The sequence below is a fragment of the Parasteatoda tepidariorum genome, chromosome 2, assembly GCF_043381705.1.
Source record: "Parasteatoda tepidariorum isolate YZ-2023 chromosome 2, CAS_Ptep_4.0, whole genome shotgun sequence".
Lineage (NCBI taxonomy): Eukaryota > Metazoa > Arthropoda > Arachnida > Araneae > Theridiidae > Parasteatoda > Parasteatoda tepidariorum.
The window spans coordinates 95977577-96000386 of record NC_092205.1 but is presented as its reverse complement, the minus strand read 5'-3'; the positions used below and the strand labels follow the sequence as shown (position 1 = coordinate 96000386).

The window sequence follows — 22810 nt, the reverse complement described above, 5'->3', positions numbered from 1 at the left end:
AACAAATGTCTTAGAATATCTCGCAAAAAGAAATGATCCAATATTAGTTAGAGCTAGTAAGGCCAAACGCTCCGTTCTTGAAGTAAAAGTGCGAGCTTTGCGCCAAAGTGACGTCACTAGAGTGACGTCGGAGGATCGGCGCGGCAAGAGATACTTCAAAGGAGTGAACCAGCCCTTCTATTCTCTTTAGCCCTGGTGAGAATTAGTATCACCATGTCACTGAAGCATTTTCGTGGTAAGAAATAAAGTTATAAATAAATATACAAATAGATAAATAGAGTTATAAATAGATTTTGTTTTCTATTTAGTTGCGACAGCGAGTTAATGAGTTTTACATTTGTATTGAAGTAAAAAGTTAGGCGGTTACGTTGATTGTTGAGGAAAGAATTAAATATTTATATTAGCTTTTTTATGAAATGTTATAAAAATGAAATAATTGGTTTATTTTAATTAAAATTCGATTAAGAATGATTTAAAAAAAATGATTAAAGGATTTAAGGAATTAAAGATATTTTAAAGGCTAGGAAATATGCTGTTGCATCACAATACAATTTGATAATTAAATTTTTCTGTGATAAGTTTGGAACACATAAAAGAGAACATTCAAATATTATGTAAGCACGCAACGGTAGGAATTTGCTAATTTTTTCTGACGACGGGGAGAAGGAGCGTAAGCAATGCTTACGTGAAATACATTAATAAGTCCTTATTATAAAAATTTCCTTAAAAGCCAAAAAAACAGAAACGCTACTCGCTGAAAATTTTAAATATGGAATAAGAGTTGAATTCAGAGAAAGAGAAATTTGGAAAAAAAACTTCTTCGAAAATTTTCATTGGTCTAGATTTGGTCAAAACACAAATGATTCCTATAGATTATTCAGCTTAAAATTTTATAATTTTATAAAAGGTTTTAAAACACGAATTTGCTTTAGGCAAAATTGCCACTTTTATTTAAATTTATTTCTAAAGTAAGCAAACCTAGGGGTAGAACTAAACTAAGAAGACTAACTAGATTAAAAGTAGCAAAAACAATCAAGTAAGTTCAAACAAAAATTAGGCGGGGATATTGCGACTTTATTACGTCATATGAGAGGATTTGTGATTTGCTTATTTTTGCTATCAAGGGGGGGGGGAGTCTGAAATTGCCAAAAGTATAGCTATATAATACTTAAGCGGTCCCTATCAGGGACAGATCTAGAAATGGGGGGACCCTTGGCACAAAACTGTCAGGGGGCTCCTAGCCGTTACTTAAACTTATCTATTCTTTAATTATGAAGTGATTTCAAATTATTTATGACACATATAAATAACGATATATTTGTAAATTTTAGCTTATATTTATTTCAATCTTTGTTAACCCTTTGACTACGAATTTTAAAAAATGATTTTTTGTCCCGTTTATAATTCAAAAGGACAAAATAGGTCACAAATAAGGCGAATTTAGTATTTGGGATTTTTCTGCCAAGCGGTTATCAATTTAGAGGCTGGGACATATAGGTCCCGACCGTACTTAATGGTGGGATACATATGTCCATTAGTAATTTTTAAACATTTGTTGGGACAAATGAGTCCCGTTTGTAGCCAAAGGGTTAACTCATAATTCTAATTAACAATTCTTAAGAAAAAGCACGAAGAGAAATTCTTTGTACCATTTAAGGGAGGGGGCTGAAAATGAAGGGGCCCTAGGCCTATCAAGCCTTTCTGATAAATCAGGCTCTTCTCCCAAAGCGTTTATTTGCAACCCTCCCCCTTTTATATATCTCATTACGAATAATGTGTACTAAGTTACAAAAATTGCACTTATTATAGAGCATAATTATTACTGTATTACTAATGTACTGTAAAATCTAATTTAATGTACTAAGTGTTCCCTAACCTCCGTCTTCCGCCTTTCTCTGTTTCATTCGAATTGTATCGCAACTCGTGCTCGCATTTCTTGCTCATAGAATACTTATATTTAATAGATGTAATAACTTCAACACACGTGACTGATTATGTACTTACCGCAACAATTTTGTACTTCACTGAATAGTGTAATCCGCTTCACATGATAATGAAAATTGTAAAATGTGCTCTTAAAAGATTTATATTTTTATGCAAGCATCCGCCGATCAATAAATAATGGGCAATCTCTAATTAGAAACGAATTCTCCGAGTAACTAAACATTAATCTGATTTCAGTTAAAGATTAAAGTGTGAAGCTATAAGCTGTTAAGTGCCCGAACTACATTCTTTAGAGACGTAACACTTATTTGCTTATTGAAGCACTTTAAATATTTTATCTACAAGTTTAATAATTTCGTTACGGTATATTAAGAAACTGAAACAAGTTTTGGCAACATTTTATTTTTGAAATTCTGTGTTTTTATAATATATATATATATATATATAAGTTCAAAATGAAGAATAAAATAAAGAAAAATTATAGAAATATGAAAAAAAGGGGGGGGGGATAATAAGTAAAAAATAACAAACAACAGTTTATATAATATATTTAAAAAAAAAAGGATGAAATTTTATTTAAAAAACCAGAAAAATAAAACCGGGAAGAAAAAAAAAGATATAATCTTTTCTTCAGCCCACACGATTATATCCGCAAAACAGAGTGCTTTCTGATATTGTATCAATAAAGCCAAAGCAAAATATATTAATACAATAGTGTGAGGAGCACTCAAAAAAATTTTTTTATAAAAATAACAACAAATAAATGTCCGAGATATTTGTTATATCCGATTTGTTGTTAATTTATTAGTTGATATTACTATAGGGGGCGCTGTTGTAAGAGACGAATTCCTGCGATTTCCATATGAACAGTCATTCAGTTGCTTTGGGGACGTCTTTAAGGTAGCGTTCTTGTAACATTCCTTCTTTATTGTGAATTATTAAATTTGAAAAAGGAAAATGTTTGATATTCTTTCGTATGCAAGCGAAAACAACATAGTATATCTATTTTTTTTAGAGTAGGAACATCCAAAACACATCGGAAAAAAATTTGTAAATAAACATAAAAAAAGTATGTATCTTTTTATTAGAGTTATAACCTAATGCCTGCGAAATCATTTTACTAAATTCAATGATATTACATGAAAGGCCTATTTAAACTTTACATTCCATAGTTTCATGAATCATATTACTTCAAACATTAAAACATGCAAAAAGTATACATAAGCCCATAATTTTATATAATTTAATTTTGCAGAAAAAGGTTTTGACAACAATTTTTATCAAAAAATTTTAAGTTTCAACAACAATCATTATTTATAAACTATAAAACGCAAAACAAAGAATACTTACGAAGAAAAAAAAGTTTCTTTCCTCAAATTAAAATAAAAAACTTCCATGTTTTTTTTATTCTTAATCGGACGTAGAAAACAATTGGAAAAAAATTATCAAATTAGAAAAAAAAGTTTTACAAGTAAATTTTTTATTATAAAAATCATTACACTTACCTGATTTATAAATCCGGAGAATTCGAAAATGATATGTTCTTTATTTGAAAACTTTATTCTCAAATAATATATGCATAAATTATCCCTTCTTAACTTTAAGATTACATACCACACAATAAACTTTTATAATTGCAAGATCTAGATATGAATTTCAATATGTAACTTAAAAACAGAATAGCAGAATTCCAGTTGAAATTTATCATTCAAAATTAAAAAATACTTACCAAGAAAACGATAAAAATTTATTAATAATTAACATAAATGATATTATTTCAAGTAATTCGGATGATTCTTCATTGTTGTTTTCCGAATTATATAGATTCAGAAATATATACTATTCTATAACTATTACAGTTCTGCACGCTCTGAAATCACATTTATTCATTGGAATAAACTAAACAATGTTGACTTCACTTTAATTTGTAATGAATTGAAGACAAAATAAATGTATTTTACCGTAATACACTCATCTGTAACAGTATGCGATCACGAAGTTATCGGTGGCAAAATTTTTAATAAAGAAAGGTAAAAATTATTGAGAAATTGTTCCTCAAATGTTTGGTGTGTTCTGTTTCAAAAAGATTTACAAATATTCTGGTTAGTTTTTTCAAGTTCTTCTACCTTTTCCTTAGGGAAATTTTGCTTCTTATTTGCTAATAAGAAAATTTGCGTCCGACTCTGCCACTGATTATGATAGAACTAAATGAAAATTCGTAAATAAATGCCTGATATTTTCAGGCTCCGCTAGATGGCGTACTCAAGCGTTGCGATCACGAATTCATTTCAAATTTCATCTATATATTTCTTCAAATTTGCATTCAATGTCTATGTTTTAAGTTCGAAGGTAGGCCTAAACAGAAAAACAAATTTAACAACTATAACAGCGTACTTGTAGCTTTGTCTTTGTAGCGTTAATCTCGTCAACATTAACGTAAAGATGCGTAGTATCTTAACGTTATATAAACGTGAGGATGTTATATAGACGTTTATATATACGTTATATAAACGTATAAACGTGAGCATGCGCAGTTGATTCAAATCGTACGTACGGGAGAGAACGGAAACTAACCTAACAATGCGAAATATTTCTATTATTTCTTCTTAAAGCAAGAAAGGCAGTATTTTTTTCTTATTACTTGCTTGGTAACAAAATTATTTTTACTATTCATTCTAAAAATGAATAATTACGGTAACTATTCTCTTAAAAAAACTCATTGTTAGTTTCAAAATTGGAAATGAACGATTCTATTTTTGGAAATATTATCGATTGAATTGAAATTTTATTCGGAAAGTAATCGCAATGTTTAATTTAACATCTTAATTTTGTGACGATAAACATTTACATTAAAAATGATGCTTTAAAGAAATTATTTCTTGAGAAAATTATTTTTCAGACGTTTAAAAAAATATTCAATTCAATTCAATTTTGTAAACAAAAATGTCATTTTAAATTAATAAAAAAAAATTTCAACTGAGATCGAAAATAAAGTTTCAACGTCTTCCAATGCACAAATAAAAAAAATTAAATAAAAAGAAATTAAAATAAATTTTAAAAAAATTTCTGTAAATCTAAGCAAACTATTTAATTAAAAGTAGCATATAATTAAATTATTTATTGAATAAATATTTAGGAAAACAAATTCAAAAGCATATCATTAAACTATTTATTGAATGAATATTTAAAAAACAAATTCAAAAAGCATATCGTTAAATTATTTATTGAATAAATATTTAGAAACGCAAACGTGAAAACAAATGTTTCTAGCATAAATAAAACGTTGGAAAAAAAACAAACAAATAAAACTAGTGTTTCGTGACGGTTGAGTTCACTTGTTGAGGATTAAACAAATAAGGGATTAAACTTCGTACCATTTATTCATGACATTCAATGGTTTGTAACGAGGAAATCATTTCCATTACTAAACGGTGAAACATGCGTGTAGATGTGAATGAAAATATTGCTATTCTGAAGATGGTAACTTTCCCGTAAGTACACCTCTAATGCTCTTTCAGTAACTTTTAATACAGATTCAGTAATATTCCACGATGTTATTGTAGAATAGTTTACAGTTGTTTAAACTATAACCAGTTGTTTAAACTACAGTCTCTGCCCAAATTATTAGACGCACTATAAGATTCTATGTAAAATCTTAATTATCAAGTACAGCCTTATTGTTTTTATGTGACTGAAACCGGTTTGCACTTGTTTACGTTAATGTATCAATTGGTTAAATTAGACGATATATAATATATTTTCGACAATTGAATAAATTAGATGATATATGATATAAATATAGAATATTTATTATATCAGGTATTATATTAGCATATATTATAATAATTAATCCAAATTATCAGACGCACTGTAGTTTTTCAATAATTGCATGTTTTGCACGAGTTTATAAGCAATACTTTTATATTTAAATATACATGTAATGCAATTTTAGTCAGGAGATTTTTTATATACTTCCTATTTGTATTTATTTTTGACGTATTGCATTACAATGCTAACCAATAGATACACGAACGTAAACAAGTGCAAACCGGTTTCAACCGGGTAAAAACAATAAAGCTGTGTAGTATCACCTGATGATTAAGATTTCACATACTCTTCTTATAGCTCGTCTAAAAATTTGGCCAGTATTTTAAAATGAAACGTATTCCAATAGGCTGTTACAAGTAAGTGATTAATCATAAACTTTTCAGTTGGCAGGTATTATAAAGTGACTTCCGTCTTGACATATTGGTCTGTTTAAAGCACAGAGTGAACCATGCCGGCCCCTTTTTCACCAAATTTTGGAGAAATGCAGGAAATTAGAATTCTAAAACGTAGACACCCTACTGAACCATAGCTAAGCACATAGCCCTGTACTTTAAAACCCTCTTGTTTTTTTTTATTTTTATTATTTTTTTTTTACGCCGTAGTTTTTAACCTCATTCGGATGATATAAACGACACCTCAACTGGAACTCCCTTTCCAAACTTCTATACCACTTCACGATGAGCTTAGTTATAGTAAATACAACGTTTCACCTTCTTACGTATACAAGCCAGTTATAAAATTTGCCTCCAGGATCGAACCTACGATCCCCATCACTTCACGCCGAAGGAGCGTTTAGTAAACATAACGTATAATCCTTTGGGTAACATATAAGCCTTTGGTATAAAGTATAATCTTTTGGGTAACGTATAATCCTTTGGGTAATATACATAATATGTAAATAAGCTTCTGAAAAAACAGGGCAACACCATTTTTTGAGCACCATTTACATTTTTATTTATGACGCATTAGAGTTGCACAATAGGCTATTGGCGACTGTCTGAGAAACATCCCTTAGGATAATTTGGTGACAACATGCATACGTAGCACACCGTTTCACAGGGAGGGCACATTCACACACCATCCCTCCATATGCAGATCGTAAATTTGATCTAAACCGGATCATGGAGCCGCGATGGCTCAGGGGTTAGAACGCTCGCCTTCCAATGAGGTGAACCTGGTTCGAATCCCAGCAATGGCTGGTCGATAGGAATCCACATCCGGATTGCACCGGCCACTGAGCTGACGTGAAATATCCTCAGTGGTAGACGGATCAGGGGTTAGAGTCCCTTTGTCGCCAGGCTAACGTGGGATGTTCTCGTGTTAGGGTTAGTTCCATCAAAAAGTTCTCCATGAAGGCAAATTTCTCCCAATACTTGATCCAGGAGTTAAGACACGGATCCAAGTGATGCTTGACTTGGATCCATGGATCCAAGTCAAGCATCACTGGTTGCTGTCAGTAAGCTGGTGGGTGACCACTTAGCTCAAACTGCATAGGGTCCGAGGTAGCGCGATATCAGTCCTCATTAAACTGTTCTACCGTAAAATGCTCGACTTCACGCGCAAGTAATCGGGTTGCCAAAGAAGGGGAGCCATCCCCTCTGTAGAGTATCAAAATTACGATGACTGCTCTATTTACTAAGGAAAAGATTCACAGTCCAAATCGTTTTTGTTACGTCGTAGGCGAATTTGAAAACCCTTAAAATTTTCACTACCATTTTACAACCACCAGGCTAACTGTAAAATTTGCAGACTTTTTAATTCAACTTGATAGTTTTTTTAGGCTTATTACAATCAGCCCATACGTGTTCTGGGAAATAAGAAAATGTGCGAATATTTAATCAGTCTTCCTGATTTTGCTTAGGCTTATTGTAACGAGCCTAGTATTGACGTTAAATAGAAAAATTTAGTAAATCATCCTCAAAATTTATTATTATTTGCTTATTAAAATATGACTATGCGAAAACATAATTAGAAGATCAAAAGTTTATAAATTGTTTTTTTTCTTCTTTTTTTTCTGTGCATAAAATGTTGAACATGAAAATGACTCAACTATTTAATGACAACTGTTCAAATATCGTTGCTCTTCAAACTTTTTTCCGTTTTCTCTTTATTATATTATTGTGTTTTTCCATACGAACATTTCATGGAACTTGTTTCCTTGTAAATAACTGTTCCGAAACGTTATTTAATCTTTATTTTGCAAGCAGAAATAAGTCAGAGTTTATTTAACTGCTTTATTTTGGTCTGAATTATTTTTAATAAGACTTTGCTTCACTCTTCGTTGCAATAAGCTTTCTTGACTTCAGGTTTATTGCAAACGGCTTAAAATGAATTAGACTAATTGAACAATGAGTAAATAGCTTAAAGATGAGTTGGTTTATCTCAATAAGTCTAAAAAATAGTCAGACTGTTTAGAGGGTACTGGCTAGATTTCCAATTAGCCTGGTGGATTGCAAATTTGGAGGCGACATTTTGCAATGAGTTGGATTTTTCAATAAGCTTGCGATCTTTATCACAACCGTCGCCATAGCAGTATCTTCTTTGAAATCTTGACATGATTTTGTCAACCCCTCTTTTGACTGTTCCATAATAATCAGAACATGTTTATTTTCATTAAAGTTTTAAAATAGTGTAGAAGCCCGTTATGACGTCAATGAGATACCCGCAAGTGACGTAGTGTGGGTATCTCGATCCTGATTGGTTTTTGCAAAGTGGTATTTGCTTACGTTGGCAACTGTTCTTTCCATTCTATTTCGTGTAAGTCAAGCCTGTCAAGTACCAATTCTCTTAAGTAACTCTATATTCTTTCGCAAAGATTCTTTCACAAAGATTTAAACTCCATCACTATATATTTACACAAAGACAGACACGAAGCCATGTAGAGCATAAACAAACTTATTATGCATCGAAGTTGCCAGGTACACAAAACTAAAATTATATCACGGTTACAATAAAACACATAAACAAATAATAAATATAAGTTAATTAAAAGAAGTAGACGAAAAAGAATTACAAATTCGATGTGCGATACGCGTCTGCATTTAATTATCTTAACGTTAATTTAACCTGCTAAGTTATGTCGAGAAACTTTGCTCAACTTTAATACGCCATTTTGCTGATAAGAATTAGCTGGCGCTTACGTCATAGGTCACATGGGTGGGTATCGGTTGTCTTTTTCTTAGAGTGCAAGATGAGCCTGGAGGACCCACGTAGACACCTCAAACTTATAGAAGACACCAAAGTCACGTGGAGTAGTAACTATAATATTAATTGGATTAAGGCACACTTGAAGGGAATGAAGAGGCCGACTGGGTTGCTAAGGAAGCCACCAAGCTTGGCCAGATTGATTTTGAGACCCCGGGTGAAAAATGTCAAATTAAATCTTATATTAAGAAAATCACTTTTAACCGCTGGAGAGATGACTGGAGGTCTAGTGACAAGGGAAGACAAACCTATAAATTCTTTAAAGACCCTAGCATAAAGCTCCTGCAGGCCAATTTTTACTTAAACCAGCTCCTTACTGGCCATGGAGTGTTCGGGACCTATCAACAAAAATATTTTAGGAAATCAGCTTCATGCAATTACTGTGGAGTGAGACAGGACATTAAACATCTAATTAAGCACTATCCAAGATTCCGGCCACTTTGTGGGAACCCACATGAATAACTACGAAGAGGAATACCAATTCTCTGCTATATTGGCCTGCAGGAAAATTGTGATTCAAATTGTAGAACAAACCCTCGAGGACATTTTAGCCCCAGATCAACTGACTCCAGTCATGAACCCACAATAGAACATTTCATCGTTATTTTATACTGATCAACTTTTAGCCTTACATTTTGAAATTTTATATACTTGTGATTTTTTAGACTTCATCGACTTCTATTCAGACTTTTACTTTTAGACATTTACACTTAGGACTTTTAGCTCTCATTGATTTTAGCTTTGAGATTTTATTTTCTTCTCTTGTTTCCTTATTATTATAATCATTTAATTCTCGACTTTTACACCGCCGTTTTTAGCTTTCATTGCTTTTAAAACATGTTTTTAATTGTCAAAATTTTCAGTTAATTCACTTTTATCTGATCACCACCACTGTCATTTGGTAAAATTTTACTGTATTTTTTAGTTTTTAGAGTAATTTTTTAATGTAATAATTTAACTTTTTATCTCCGTACACCCCCCTGGGGTGGGTCGGAGTTCAACCTATCTTAGAGTGCAAGATGTCTGTTTTCTTAGAGAAAAATTGTCGTTACAGTAAGCTTGTAATAAGCTAATACACAATTTTAAAATTAAAATAGTACTAAAAAAGACTCTAGTATAATAGTGTAGCTTTTTATCTCTTTGATGATGTTGAATAATTTGTCAAGACAGGAAGTGAGGGGACATGGTAGCAACGTAAAGAGCATTCTTTTGAGGTGTACAGCAGTATTTCTAAAAGTACTCGTTTGTTACAAAAGTACTTCTTGTAAAAGTTTGAAATTTGCAATAATTAGGAATACAACCAAGCTGGTGATCGCCAACACATGTGTGCTTATAAATGTTAAACTGTTAAGATTGTTAATAATTTTTAATAAATAGTTAAGATTGTAACGCGAACTGATGTTAAATTTTTCACTTTTCTTTATTGAAACAAAAATTTCTACCATTTTGCTCGTTTTCGTCAAATATTCGTTTAATATTACCTTCAGAAAATATTGCCGTGAAAGCGGGAAAGCTAGTAATTAACTTGTTATTACCACACAGTATTGCGTCATTATTATTGGCATTCTGATGGCAATTTGGAAACCTGTAACCGTATTCGTTATATCGAGGTTCTAATGTAAAAAACTGTTAAAAAAGGAAATGGTAAAGTGAAATATGCGCCGTTCTCCATTATTCATAGCTTCCTCCTTTGATAAGAATATTTGTGACCTACATTTGTTCCCGCTCACTTTCGACAAAATATTTTTCACTTGAAGAAAGAGAAAATGCGGTGTAACCAGAACGTCGAACTGACAAAAATACCTCAAGGGAGTCAACAGCACTCATTTAAGGTCGTTATAATCATTCCCACCATTCAATTTTAGAATTGAGATTCCAAATGACATTGAATCACAACCTTCACTTTCACTCAAACACTATTACTCCGGTTATTTCCCCGTAACGAACACTAATTCCGACAGTAATTCCCTAAATTTAAAATGCTATAGAATTCGCTAGAATGTCAATTCTTAAATTTCGAAATAGGCATTCAAAAATGAATTGTTTTGACAGATTTGTAAGATTTTCCGGTTTAAAAATCGTAAGAGTCACTGACTGCTGCCGCTGTTTTTATCTATTCAACTTTTCAACTTACAATTTGTTTCGCTACTTATAAAGATGACTTAGGAATTTGAATGCTTATAAAAACGTACAGTGGAATAATAAATTGACTTTTGATAATTGGTTTGAGAATTATAAAGTGTTAAACTTATAGTAAAATAAATACTATGCGAATCTAATGTCTAAGCTTGCGTAGTAATTAATAGTATGCGAATCTAATATGTAAGTTTGCGTAGTAATAAATAGTTTCCGAATCTAATATCTAATTTTGCTTAGTAATAAATAGTATGAGAATCTAATATCTAGGTTCGATAAAAATAAATCTAAAATCTAGACTCACTAGAATGTCAATTCTTAATACTTATTGTAGCATCTTGAAGTAATTCTTAATAATTGTTGTAACAGTTCTGTAAGATTTTACGGTTAAAAAATAGTAAGAGTCACAACTGTCGCTGTTTTTTTATGTTCAACTATAAGTTACAGTTTGTTTCACAACTTATAAAGATGACTTAGAAACTTGAATGTATCTAAAAATGTACAGGGAGTACGATGGAATAAAAAATTGACATTTGATAATTAGTTCGAGAATTATAAAGTGTTAAACTTGTAGTAATAAATAGTATGCGAGTCTAATATCTAAGTTTGCGTAGTAATAAATTCTGTGCAAATCTAATATCTAGGTTCGCTAAAAATAAATATAAAATCTAGAATATCTAGAATGCCAATTCTTAATTTTCGAAATAGCCATTCAGAAATGAATTGTAACAGTTTTGTAAGATTTTATGGTTAAAAAATCGTAAGAGTCACTGACTGCTGCCGCTATTTATATGTTCAACTTTAAGTTACAATTTGTTTTGCTGCTTAAAAAGATGACTTAAGAACTTGAAATTATGATGAGATGCATAAAAATGTACAGGCAGTAGTATAAAATAAAAAGTTGACATTTGATAAATAGTTCAAGAATTATAAAGTGTTAAACTTGTAGTAATAAATACTATGCGTGCCGTTTTACAGACCACAGAAATGCAATTTCAGATTTGAAATGTGACGAGTTGAAAATTGCCGATTATGAGCTCAATATAAGCATTTTTCAAAATTCTAATTTAAAGTTTTTTTTTTTTTTTTTTTTNTTTTTTTTTTTTTTTTTGTGAGCTCGAAATTTTTTGATTGGCTTTTTTTCTTTTTGTCGCAATTTATTTTGCTGTTCAAAAATGCGAGAAAATTTGAAATCACGATGGGGTGTAGAAAAATGTACAAAGTTGCATATATTTGCGTAAAAATAAAAATCTCTAACTTAACCTCGCACAGACAGCGGAATTTGTTTCTTACCGATGGCAATGTCTCACAATTTGATTGAAAAATGGCAGACGATCTGCTGTTTTGAAAGAAAAAGAATTTGAAAATAAACCGTTTGTAATATTAAAAAAAGCAATTTTAAAGTAATAAAACTTTTTTTGTGTAAACTATACGGAATAAAATGTCACTAATACCTATATATATAAAAACTAATGAAAGGTAATTCTGCGTCTTTGTGATGCCTTTAGTAACGGTATCATTATAAATTAACATCATAGTAAATATCATTGTAAATCAAGATCGTTTCTTAAATACAGATTATATATTTGACTATTATCTGAAAAAAGTACAACTGAAATAAACATGAAAAATTAATGAGCAGTGAATTTTGAATAAAAAAGAATATTTTTATTCTTAAAAGAAACCATGAAATCTATTTTTAATTCTCGATATACATTTTTAATTCTCGAGAATTATCATGCATATCTAAGTTAACCACAAACGTAGGTAATGCAACAGCATGGAAATTTTGTCGATAATTTATAATAATAATGATTTGATCGTGTTTCTAACATTGTATAGAGTTGTTTAATAATTGAAAGTGTAAAGAAAAAGTTTAATTTCCTGAAGTCACTCTTTTTGCTATTTGTAAGGATCACAAATCATTAAGTTACCTTTAAAATTACTTTATGAAATCTTTCTTGAAAGCAATTATTCCTTCAATTAAAAATCAAAAAGAAAAATCATTACATTTTGAAAGCAATACAATAGAAAAATACCAGCAAAATCTGAAAATATATTGGATACTTAAAAATGAAGCATATTCTATAATTGTGTTTACATGGCCACCATTCTCTACAGCAAACTACTAACTATTACAGAATTTTTAACAAAACAAGAAGCACGTGAGCATTAATAGCAATGCCAATCATCGGTGTCAAATTCTTAATAATTTACTTATTTTATAGAAAACACACATCCGCACTATATTATTTACAATCTGCACAATCTTTTTATCTAAATTTAATTCTTTTCTCAGAAAAAATGAATAAGGGTAAGTTCTTTTTACCTGATAAGTCCGCAAAAGCACTCCGCAGTAATTTTCTCAGGGGCAGCATGCAACAAGTGAAAATATTCATAAAATATTTCAAAAATAGCGTATAATTATTATTCCTTCTGAAAAGTAACTTTACACTTGGGCATCATAAATTTTCAATAATAATTTCAATAATTTATCTGAAACCTATGGAACTAACAAAATTCGATTAAAAATTTACATTTATATGTATTTACAACGTTAAAATTTTATAACAAAAAAAATTATTCTGTTTCAACATCTTATTATTTTAATCAAAAATGTTATGAACACAAAAGAAGAAGCAGTGAGTATTCTATAATTTTGTAAGTTAATTATTTTAATTATCTAGTTAATTTTTATTAAGTATTTTTTTGTTGCATCTTCTAAATAAAAAAAAAATTTATAGCATTAAATTGAAAAAAGAAAATTTTGCTTCCATTCTATGAATCGAAATAGATTCATAACAGCACGCATTATTTATAATTGTTCTTTTTTTTTAATAAATTAATAACAGTTACAGCAAACCATAATATTTTATATTATTTAGATTTCCAGTTAGGAGTGGGGAGCGGGTACATGCTCTTTATGGGCACCTATAGAAAATCCTGTGTATTTTAATATAGAAAAGAAATACAGATATTTATTATAAATTTTGTGCCTATAACTGCTTTGGGATGTATAAGTTTGCAGTCCGACTATTGCTCATATGGTTGGCAGTATTGGTCTGTATATGTGCTATATTAAAATACTTTTAAAATTGAGATTGATTTATAAAAAAAAATATATCCAACTTATTACCTAAAAGTACTCGTAATTTGATTTTGTTTGGAAAGTGGCCTGAGGATTGTGCACAATTTTTGCTACTGTAAGGAATATGCCACAAGCTTGAACTTCTGTGCTTATAAATAACCAAATTTATAAATTCTGATTTTATAACCACAAATAAACTCGATGAGAAATAGTCAAATTAACGAACGCTTAACGCAATAGGGAAAATAGCTTCTCCGTATCGTCCCATAATCTGTAACCCACATTTATGTAAACAAAGCCTTCTTCATTGGTTGTTTTTAGTATTTTTATTAGCATTACTTATTAGCAGGTAGCCTCTTAAATTGTTGGTGGTAAAATAGATTCCCATCGAGATTTAAAACTAATAAAGTTCGTGCTAAATATACTTCCCTCAGACTTAAAAAGAAATATACTAGACTATTTTGTTTCGGTAAGCGGCTAGTGAGCGGGCACTGGTTACGATGCCGTCCGAAAGAAACTGTGAAAACTGGTTCAGGGGTTAACGAGTTACAGCGAGTGACGATAAAACCATGTTTCGTATAAATTTCGCAAATATTCTCAAATAAGGCAGGAAATATATTTAAAAATTTAAACAGCAAATGAAATAATCAGAATTTATATGATCATTATGTCAAAAGCAAAGGAGACATACAGAAGTAAGATACATTATATTATATTTTGAAACGTAAAAACTAAATTCTTTTACTATAACCATTATTACGTTTTCGTGAACTCACTTCCGTTTCCATGAGGGTATCTATATCGTTTTTATATTTATAAGATATGCAAATTTTTACATCAATTTAGATCAGGAAATCGAATTTTGAATATATTACTTTTTTTAAAATTCAATTTCTCAGGAATTATTTGACCAATTTGCTCAAATTTCGTATTTTGCATAATAAAATTACGTTGTTTAAAATGCTGTAAAAATTTGTACACCTCACAATTTTTAGAGCCTCCAAAAAATTAAGTACAGTGCGAAAAACAAAAAACTGATCACCCTGAATAACGATTGATATAATGATCGGATCTTCACGTTCTGGGACTCAATCTTAATGATTTGAGGAGAAAACCGCGTTGATGCTAATTAATTAGGACAATATTTTAAATTAAGAAATCACACACATAAACGTAATTAAGAGTTCCTGAGAAATCAAATTTTAAAAAAGTCAGAGATTTAAAATTCGATTTCTCGGGAACAACTCGACTGATTTCGCACCGATTTTTCCGAGCATCAGACGTAGATCTCATCAACGCTTGGCCACAGAGGCATTATCATTGCGCACTGTGACGTCCCCCCCCCCCAAAGGATTTAAGCCAATCAGATTCGAGATTTTTTTTTTGCGTTTGAACTTTGTTTCTTTATTGAACTAACGTTAAAATAGTTGCCAGAAATCGCTACAAGTTACTTACTATTTTTAACATCGCACTATTGACTACACTTCTTTTAAAAAGTAGAGCACTACAACTACAAACAACGGAAAAAGTAGCGACTACAGTAGTTTCGCTACTTGTAGCGCGCTACTTCCGACCACTGACTGTAACATATGTTATCATTTTAAATGGGTATCCTTGCATAAAAATGAATAATTATTGAATTTCTTTTTTGTCATGCATATATTAACATTCTTTCTTATTACAGACGCCTTCCCATAATCTGCATCGTTTCTCTTGCTCTGGTGATTCTAACAGAAGGTGCTCTTCCTCGTGCCCGCCGACAGGTTCCTCAGAATCTGGAGCACAACGCATACCAGCCACCATTCCTCGTGAGCACACCTGCACCATCGAACTTCTATCATCCTCCAATATCCTTCGGGGATCTCTCTAAAGCAGAACCTGCTGTTCCATTGCACCTTCAACCAAACAACAACAATCAGGCTTTTGGACTCCATCAAGTCTCTGGAGATTCTCACTCAAAAGCCATATCTTATGTCCCAGTCCAGGCCATAAACAAAGCCCCGGCGTCCGAGATCCAGTCTAAGTCACCTTCACCAGCAAAAGAAAAAGACGCAGCTAAAGACGAATATGTGGTTTACTACTATTACTATTACGATAACGACACAACGCCCAATACTAACTTGAGTTTCGATGATATTCCCTCCCTGGAATCTTACGATGAGGACAGAATTGCCAAAGAAAAGAATAATGCTAATTCTAAACCTATTCATTCCGACGCTGTAATTGCTGGAGGTAACAGGTTGAATTCCGATCTTTCTGATGTTTCGAGCTCTTCATCTCAAGCCCGTTCAGCTTCTGGTATTGATAAGGAATCTGTGATAAGCCTAGATAAGAGTTCTGGCGACAGTTTCGCCCCGACACATAAGCCCATATCGAACGTTTATAGGTACGGTGCGAACGAGGTGCCTAAATATCCAGTAGTGCCTAATTTCATAATTGCCGAAACCACAACTGAGGCTAAACCTACTGATGCTGTTACACCCATTCCAGTGTCGTCTATCGCACACGCTACAACTCAGAGCACTTCGTTCAATGCCGCATTTGCCAACGTGGGAAATAATGAAGAGGACGTATCCAACAATGTGCTGGATTCAGCTTTAGAATCCAAATCATTCGAGGAAAATTCTGGAACAGAAGATTCCGTAACGACTACTGTCAAACCGGAGGCGCCCACCACCATTGAAACAACAACAATCACGCCAACCGAAAAGTCTTCGCGTCGACGTCCACCCATCGCCAACGGGAGAAGACGTTTTAACGCCAGTCCATCTTCCTTTTCCTCAACAAGAACTAGAGCACCGGCAAGAGATGCCTCATCTAGTACTACAACCACAACAACTTCGACATCAGCCGCACCAACTAGGAGATCTTTCCAGGGCAGTAACAGGTCCAGGTCTCGTCCCTCCGTTGGAGGCAGCAGAGGACGCACAAGAACAACTGAAAGCAATAACATCGAATCATCATCATCATCATCATCAGCTAGCGAATCGACCACTGTGTCAACCACCACTGCCAGAGCCCGCTTCACTTCAGCTCCAAGAAGATTCCAGTCGAGCCGATCTAGATCTCAGACTAGCTCTACTTCAACGTCTAGACCGTCATCGTCTTCAACGTCAGCATCGCCCGTTAGATCAAGACCGACTAGCAGACGACCCAGTTCAAATTTATTATCCAGAAGTAGGCCTGCAAGACCGGGATTTCCCAGATCTCGTGCACCAGAGCCGGAAGTGCCAGAAACTACGACACCGGAGGCGGAGGAAACTTCTCCAGTTGTTGTCAAAGAAGAGGTAGCGCCGGAAAAAGAGACGACAAGCGAGGAAGAGGAAGAAGAATCGGTGGAGCCTACCACAACTGAAGCAAGCCGATTTTCTGCATTATTTAAGCCTAGAAACAGAAACGCTTTAGGAAATAGACCAAGACCAGTCGCTGGAAACAGACCATCTCGATCTTGAAAAACTTTAAATGGTCTTCTTTTTTCCTACCAAGCAAGAAATTATACTGTCGAAATGTTGTAGAGAATATTTTTGTATGATTGATACTTTTGTGTATACAGTGACGATGTACATAATATTGATTCACTTTGTGAACGAGAGAATATGCGAACTGAACATAAAAGTCATTAGTCAGAAATGTGAATGTTAAAATACGCAAACTTTACCTTAATTTTATAGTAGCTAGTGCTTCTTCCATAAGCTAATTTATTTTAAAATATTTCAATCCATATATATGGCGTCGTTTTTTTTATTATTAATGTTAAGAATTGTTTTATAAAGCTGGTTTACAGTGTGGGAAAACTTACAAACGCAATCATCTCTTCCAAATTTTCATTCCAAAATTTATTCAATAGAGTAAATGAACAAATAATAAATAATGTGACCTATCAAACAAAGTTTGTAGCACTTCAAAATAGCAATTATATCCGTATCTTATGATGCTTCTTAGAGCAGACCTATTCTATATTGGGTTTTTTTCGTGAACATGTCAGAGCGCCACTTAAAACGAAACAAGGTAAACAAAAAAATGCAAAATCTTTCTGACAGTTATTCGAAACTTTCTAATACTTGTATCAAGATTTGTTGAATTCAAGAAACGGCGTAGTTAATGCCAGTAGGTTCTTATTTATGACTCATTTCAATCAAAAAAAGTTATTTAACTATATCCGTATATTACTAAGTGAAACCTCTCGGGAGAGACCACTCTCCATTCCACAGTAAAACGGTCGTTGGTTGTTCTTAGAGTCTACCTCCATTGACTTCCAAAATTGTTATCGAAGTTACATGATTTTACGCAAATGATTTTAATTTTAGTCAGTGACATTTTCTTGAAGTGAAAACGTCATGAAAAGATGGATCACTGAATAAAATTTAGCGTCTATAAAAAATGATCTCAACTAATAAAATTATGCGTAAAAACAAATTTTCCAATTATGAATGCTAAAGTTATTTTAAATAAATAAAAAATTATGTTTTTTGTTTAAGTTTCCCATTAAATTTTATATCATAAAAATAAATTAGATTTAAAAGATGAGAAGAGGTCTGTTAGAGATGTTTTTTTTTCAAAAGTTAACTCTTCTTTTCTAAAATAACTTCCAACTCTAAAAGTAAATCATTGATAGCATCGTCTTTAGAGCAATCTGACTGCAACTGTATCCTCAAAAAGGGCTCTCGAAATAAGAGCCTCACAAAAAATTTTCGAATACATTTTAATCTACTCATTTGTATTGTTGCATTTTCGTTCTGATATATTTCGTGTTTCCTTATTTGACCTTTACCGCATTTGGTGCAAATGTTTACCCGGTCGCTGCGAGAGGTTTTAATGATCTCTCCTAAAGATTTTCTTCAACACAAAGTCTATGGAAAAAATTCCGTGTCTCTCATAAGTGTTCATAAATTAGAGGTGGTCGTAAGTAGAGGTGGTCGCTAAAGAGAGGTGGTCTTTCCTGGAAGTTTCACTGTATTATGAAAATTAAATTTCACTAGAATTCTTTAAAAATATAGAGAATGAATATCATATTTATGAAAAGTCTCAATAGAAAAAAATCAACACTCATTGACAAGTAATCAATTTAAAATTGGATATGAATAAATTATTCAATTTTAAATTTTTTCAGAAGTACTACTGCATATTTCTGAAAAAGATGATTTGTCGATATTTTGCCTATTGAGACTTTTGTACAAGTTGCCATTACACTAAATAATACTACTTAAATTAGCTCTTGGATTCCTTTATATAAACAAATTACTGCAGGCAAAATAAGCTCATTCTGCAACAAGTGTGCTCATATATAAAATCAACTAAGTAAACTAGAACAACTTTATTAGTTTTTAAAATATGATTTTTGACATACAAGAGTCTTCTCAATTACTTGGGTGAGAACTCTGTGAAGGCACCAAAACTGTATTTTTTTAAAAAACTGGCAAAGTTGCTCCATTTGGCAAAGTTTTTCAAGTTAACGGAGACAATTTTAGCAGTTTTTAAAATGTAAATTTTCCACACAATAGAAAGTATTGGTACTGTACCTTTTCATGTCAGAGCACCAGCATTATATTTTAAGAAACTGAATAATTGTGCGGGGCTTGCCTGGCTAACTTGTTCTTGCCTGTCACTGCACCGTAAAACTAAAATAAATATGATTTTGCAACGGAAGAAAAGAAAATCGCCAAGAATCGATCGCCAATTTCTGTTGATCAGAGTTTTTTAGTTTTCCTAATTCTGATTATTAAATATCGAGAATTTTTGTAGATAAAGAGAACCAGATTTGGAATTTTTGCAAAATTCACTAAGCATTTTTAATTTTATAAATACACCCATTTCTCGAATTCTTGATGATTATCAGTCTTTAATTCATCCAATTCAAACACACGTGAAACGCTAATTTGAAACAAATGTATTAAACAAAATTTGTTGGGGGAAAAAATGAAAATTATTATTTTTTTGAGAGAGTAAGTTATTTTTCTAGAGTGTAGTGTTACTTAAGTGAATTGCATGCACACACAAAAAAAGAGTTTTGGACAACTTTTGAATATTTGAAAGTTTTAAAACGTGTATATCGAAGCGTGTCAATTTAGAAGAAGTTCTTTTTGTTTATGAGCTGTGCATACAACTACCAAGAATTCATTGAATTTTTATTTTCATTTATTTTTTCCAATCAGCTGCTATATTCCTTTTATACTGAAAGAATTTACTTAAAAATTTGTTAGATGTTTTGTTGTTGTTAGATTATATTTTTATTAAAAACTTGTAAATCAATGGTCTTCCATATCATCTAGTTTATTCAATGTGAAAATTTAAACTTTCGTTATTTTACTCATAGAAATAAATTTTATAACACTTCTTGGCATTCTTTTTTTATTTTCGATTAGGTGCATTTTTTGTAACATTTCAATTGAAATGTTGGATTAAAAATTTCTGTGGTGTATTATTGTTCTATCAAAAAATTATCTGATTTATCATCACACATATAAGCACATCGGAAAAATATTTGTAAACTAACAGAAAACAATATGTATCTTCTTATTAGAGTTAAAACCTAATGCCTGCGAAATCACTCTACAAAATTACTAATCTTATATGAAAAGCCAATTTAAACTTTACATTCCATACTTTTCTGAATCCTATTACTTCCCACATTAAAATATGCAAAAAATATACAGAAACCCATAATATTATATGAATTAATTTTGCAAAAAAAAGTTTTTGACAACAATTTTTATCAAAAAATTTAAAGTTTCAATAAAAATATCATTGTTTATAAACTAAGAAACGTAAAATAAAGAATGCTTACAATAAAAAAACGACTCTAAAAATTCCTAATATTGAAATGAAAACCTTTCATATTGTTGCTGCTTGTTTTTTTTTTAATTTTTTTAATTCTTAATCAGACGTAGAAAACCCTTCTGTAGAGAACTATCATCAAATTAGAAAATAAATTATTTACAAGTAAATTTTTTATTATAAAAATCATAAAACTTACCTGCTTTATAAATCTGGAGAATTCCAAAATGAAATGGTCATCGTTTGAAAATTTCATTTCAAAATAATATATATAGAGATTATTCCTTCATTACTTTAAGATGACAAACCATACAATAAAATTTTATTATTGTACTCGTAAGATCTCGATACGAATTTCAAAGGGTAACTTTAAAAAAAAATTGCTGAATTCTAGTTGAAATTAATCATTTAAAATTAAAAAATACTTACCAAGAAAACGATAAAAACTTCTTAATAATCAACACAAATGATACTATTACAGGTAATTTGGATTATTCTTTATTGTTGTTTTCCGAATTATATAGATACAGAAACATATACTATTCTAAGAAGAAGAAGAATATTCTATAAGTATTACAGTTCTGCACGTTCTGAAATCATATTTACTCATTGGAATGAAATAAGAAATGTTGACTTCACTTCAATTTATAATGTATTGAAGACAAAAAAATAATTTTTTTATCGTCTTAAACGCATCTGTAACTGTATGCGATCACAAAATCTGAAGTTATCGGTTGCCAGTTTGTTGTTAAAAGAAAGGAAACAATTATTGAGAAATTATTCTCCAAATGTTGGGCGCGTTCTGTTTTAGAATGATTTACTAATGTTCTGGGTCAAAGGCGTCCTACTATATCAATGATTGTGATAGAACTAAATGAAAACTTAATAAATAGTAGCCTGAAAATATCCTCCCCGCTAGAGGGCGTATTCAAGTGTAAAAGAAAATCAATCGTAAAAGAAAATAATTGTTTTTTAAGTGAAATTTTCCAGGCATAAAATTTTTTTTAACAAGATCAAGTATTCCAATTCAAAAGATAAAATTAAAATATTTTCGGAATAAAAAAATTTAAAATTCTGAACTACAATAAATAAATAGTTTTCTAATTTGCATTACTTAAATTTTTGAGGGGAAACGCTGTGTTTTCTTTCTTTCTTTTTTAAAACATAACTCTGAATTCAGTATCGCAAAATCAATATACAATACAAATGCTCGGTATTCTGATACAAAAGTACTATTTAAATATTAAATATATATATATGTTGTAGTTTTCAATTTGTCATAAACAAAGTTTTTGTATCTTTAATATTTGCATTTAGACGGTGAAATCGAACTTTAACTATCGAAACTTTAGGTATCGAAAATACCATATCTCATAAATGTCAACCTTTATTTAAATTTATATAGTTATTAGGTAATACCTAACGAATTATTATACGTCATTATTGTATTGATCCCTACACCAAGATTAAGGCTTACTTACTAGTATTGTGAGAACAGGGTTGACGGAATGTCTGTGAATAGCTAAGGGTATTTGAACTCAAATCTAAATTAAAGCGAAGGAATATATGGACTACGGTTAAATGTAATGCTAGCTAATGAGCAAAGTTGCAATTGCATATATATTTTATGCTGCTGTTTCTCTTATTAAAATTATATCATGAATCTAGTTAAGCCGTAACAAAAGAAAAATATTAAATTATGTTTTAAGGAGAAAAGTTCTTAATTATTCTGAAACGTATTTTGTTGTAAGAAAATCATGCAGGTTGTTGCCCGCCCTAATTCAATCTATATATATATTTCTCTTACACGCGACAAAAAAAAAAGCCTCATTACAA

The 22810-nt window shown here is 31.2% G+C and overlaps 1 protein-coding gene across 1 annotated transcript in view; it reads left to right on the top strand.

Annotated features, from left to right (window-relative positions):
- LOC107444876 (uncharacterized) overlaps positions 1-20533 on the top strand; it is a 53527-nt gene extending 32994 nt beyond the window's left edge. Inside the window, exon 2 of the mRNA XM_016059124.4 lies at positions 15885-20533. Within this exon, the coding sequence (XP_015914610.1) occupies positions 15885-17652 (1768 nt within the window). The 3' untranslated portion in view covers positions 17653-20533. The remainder of the gene's footprint in view (positions 1-15884) is intronic.
- The last annotated feature ends 2277 nt before the right edge of the window (positions 20534-22810 follow it).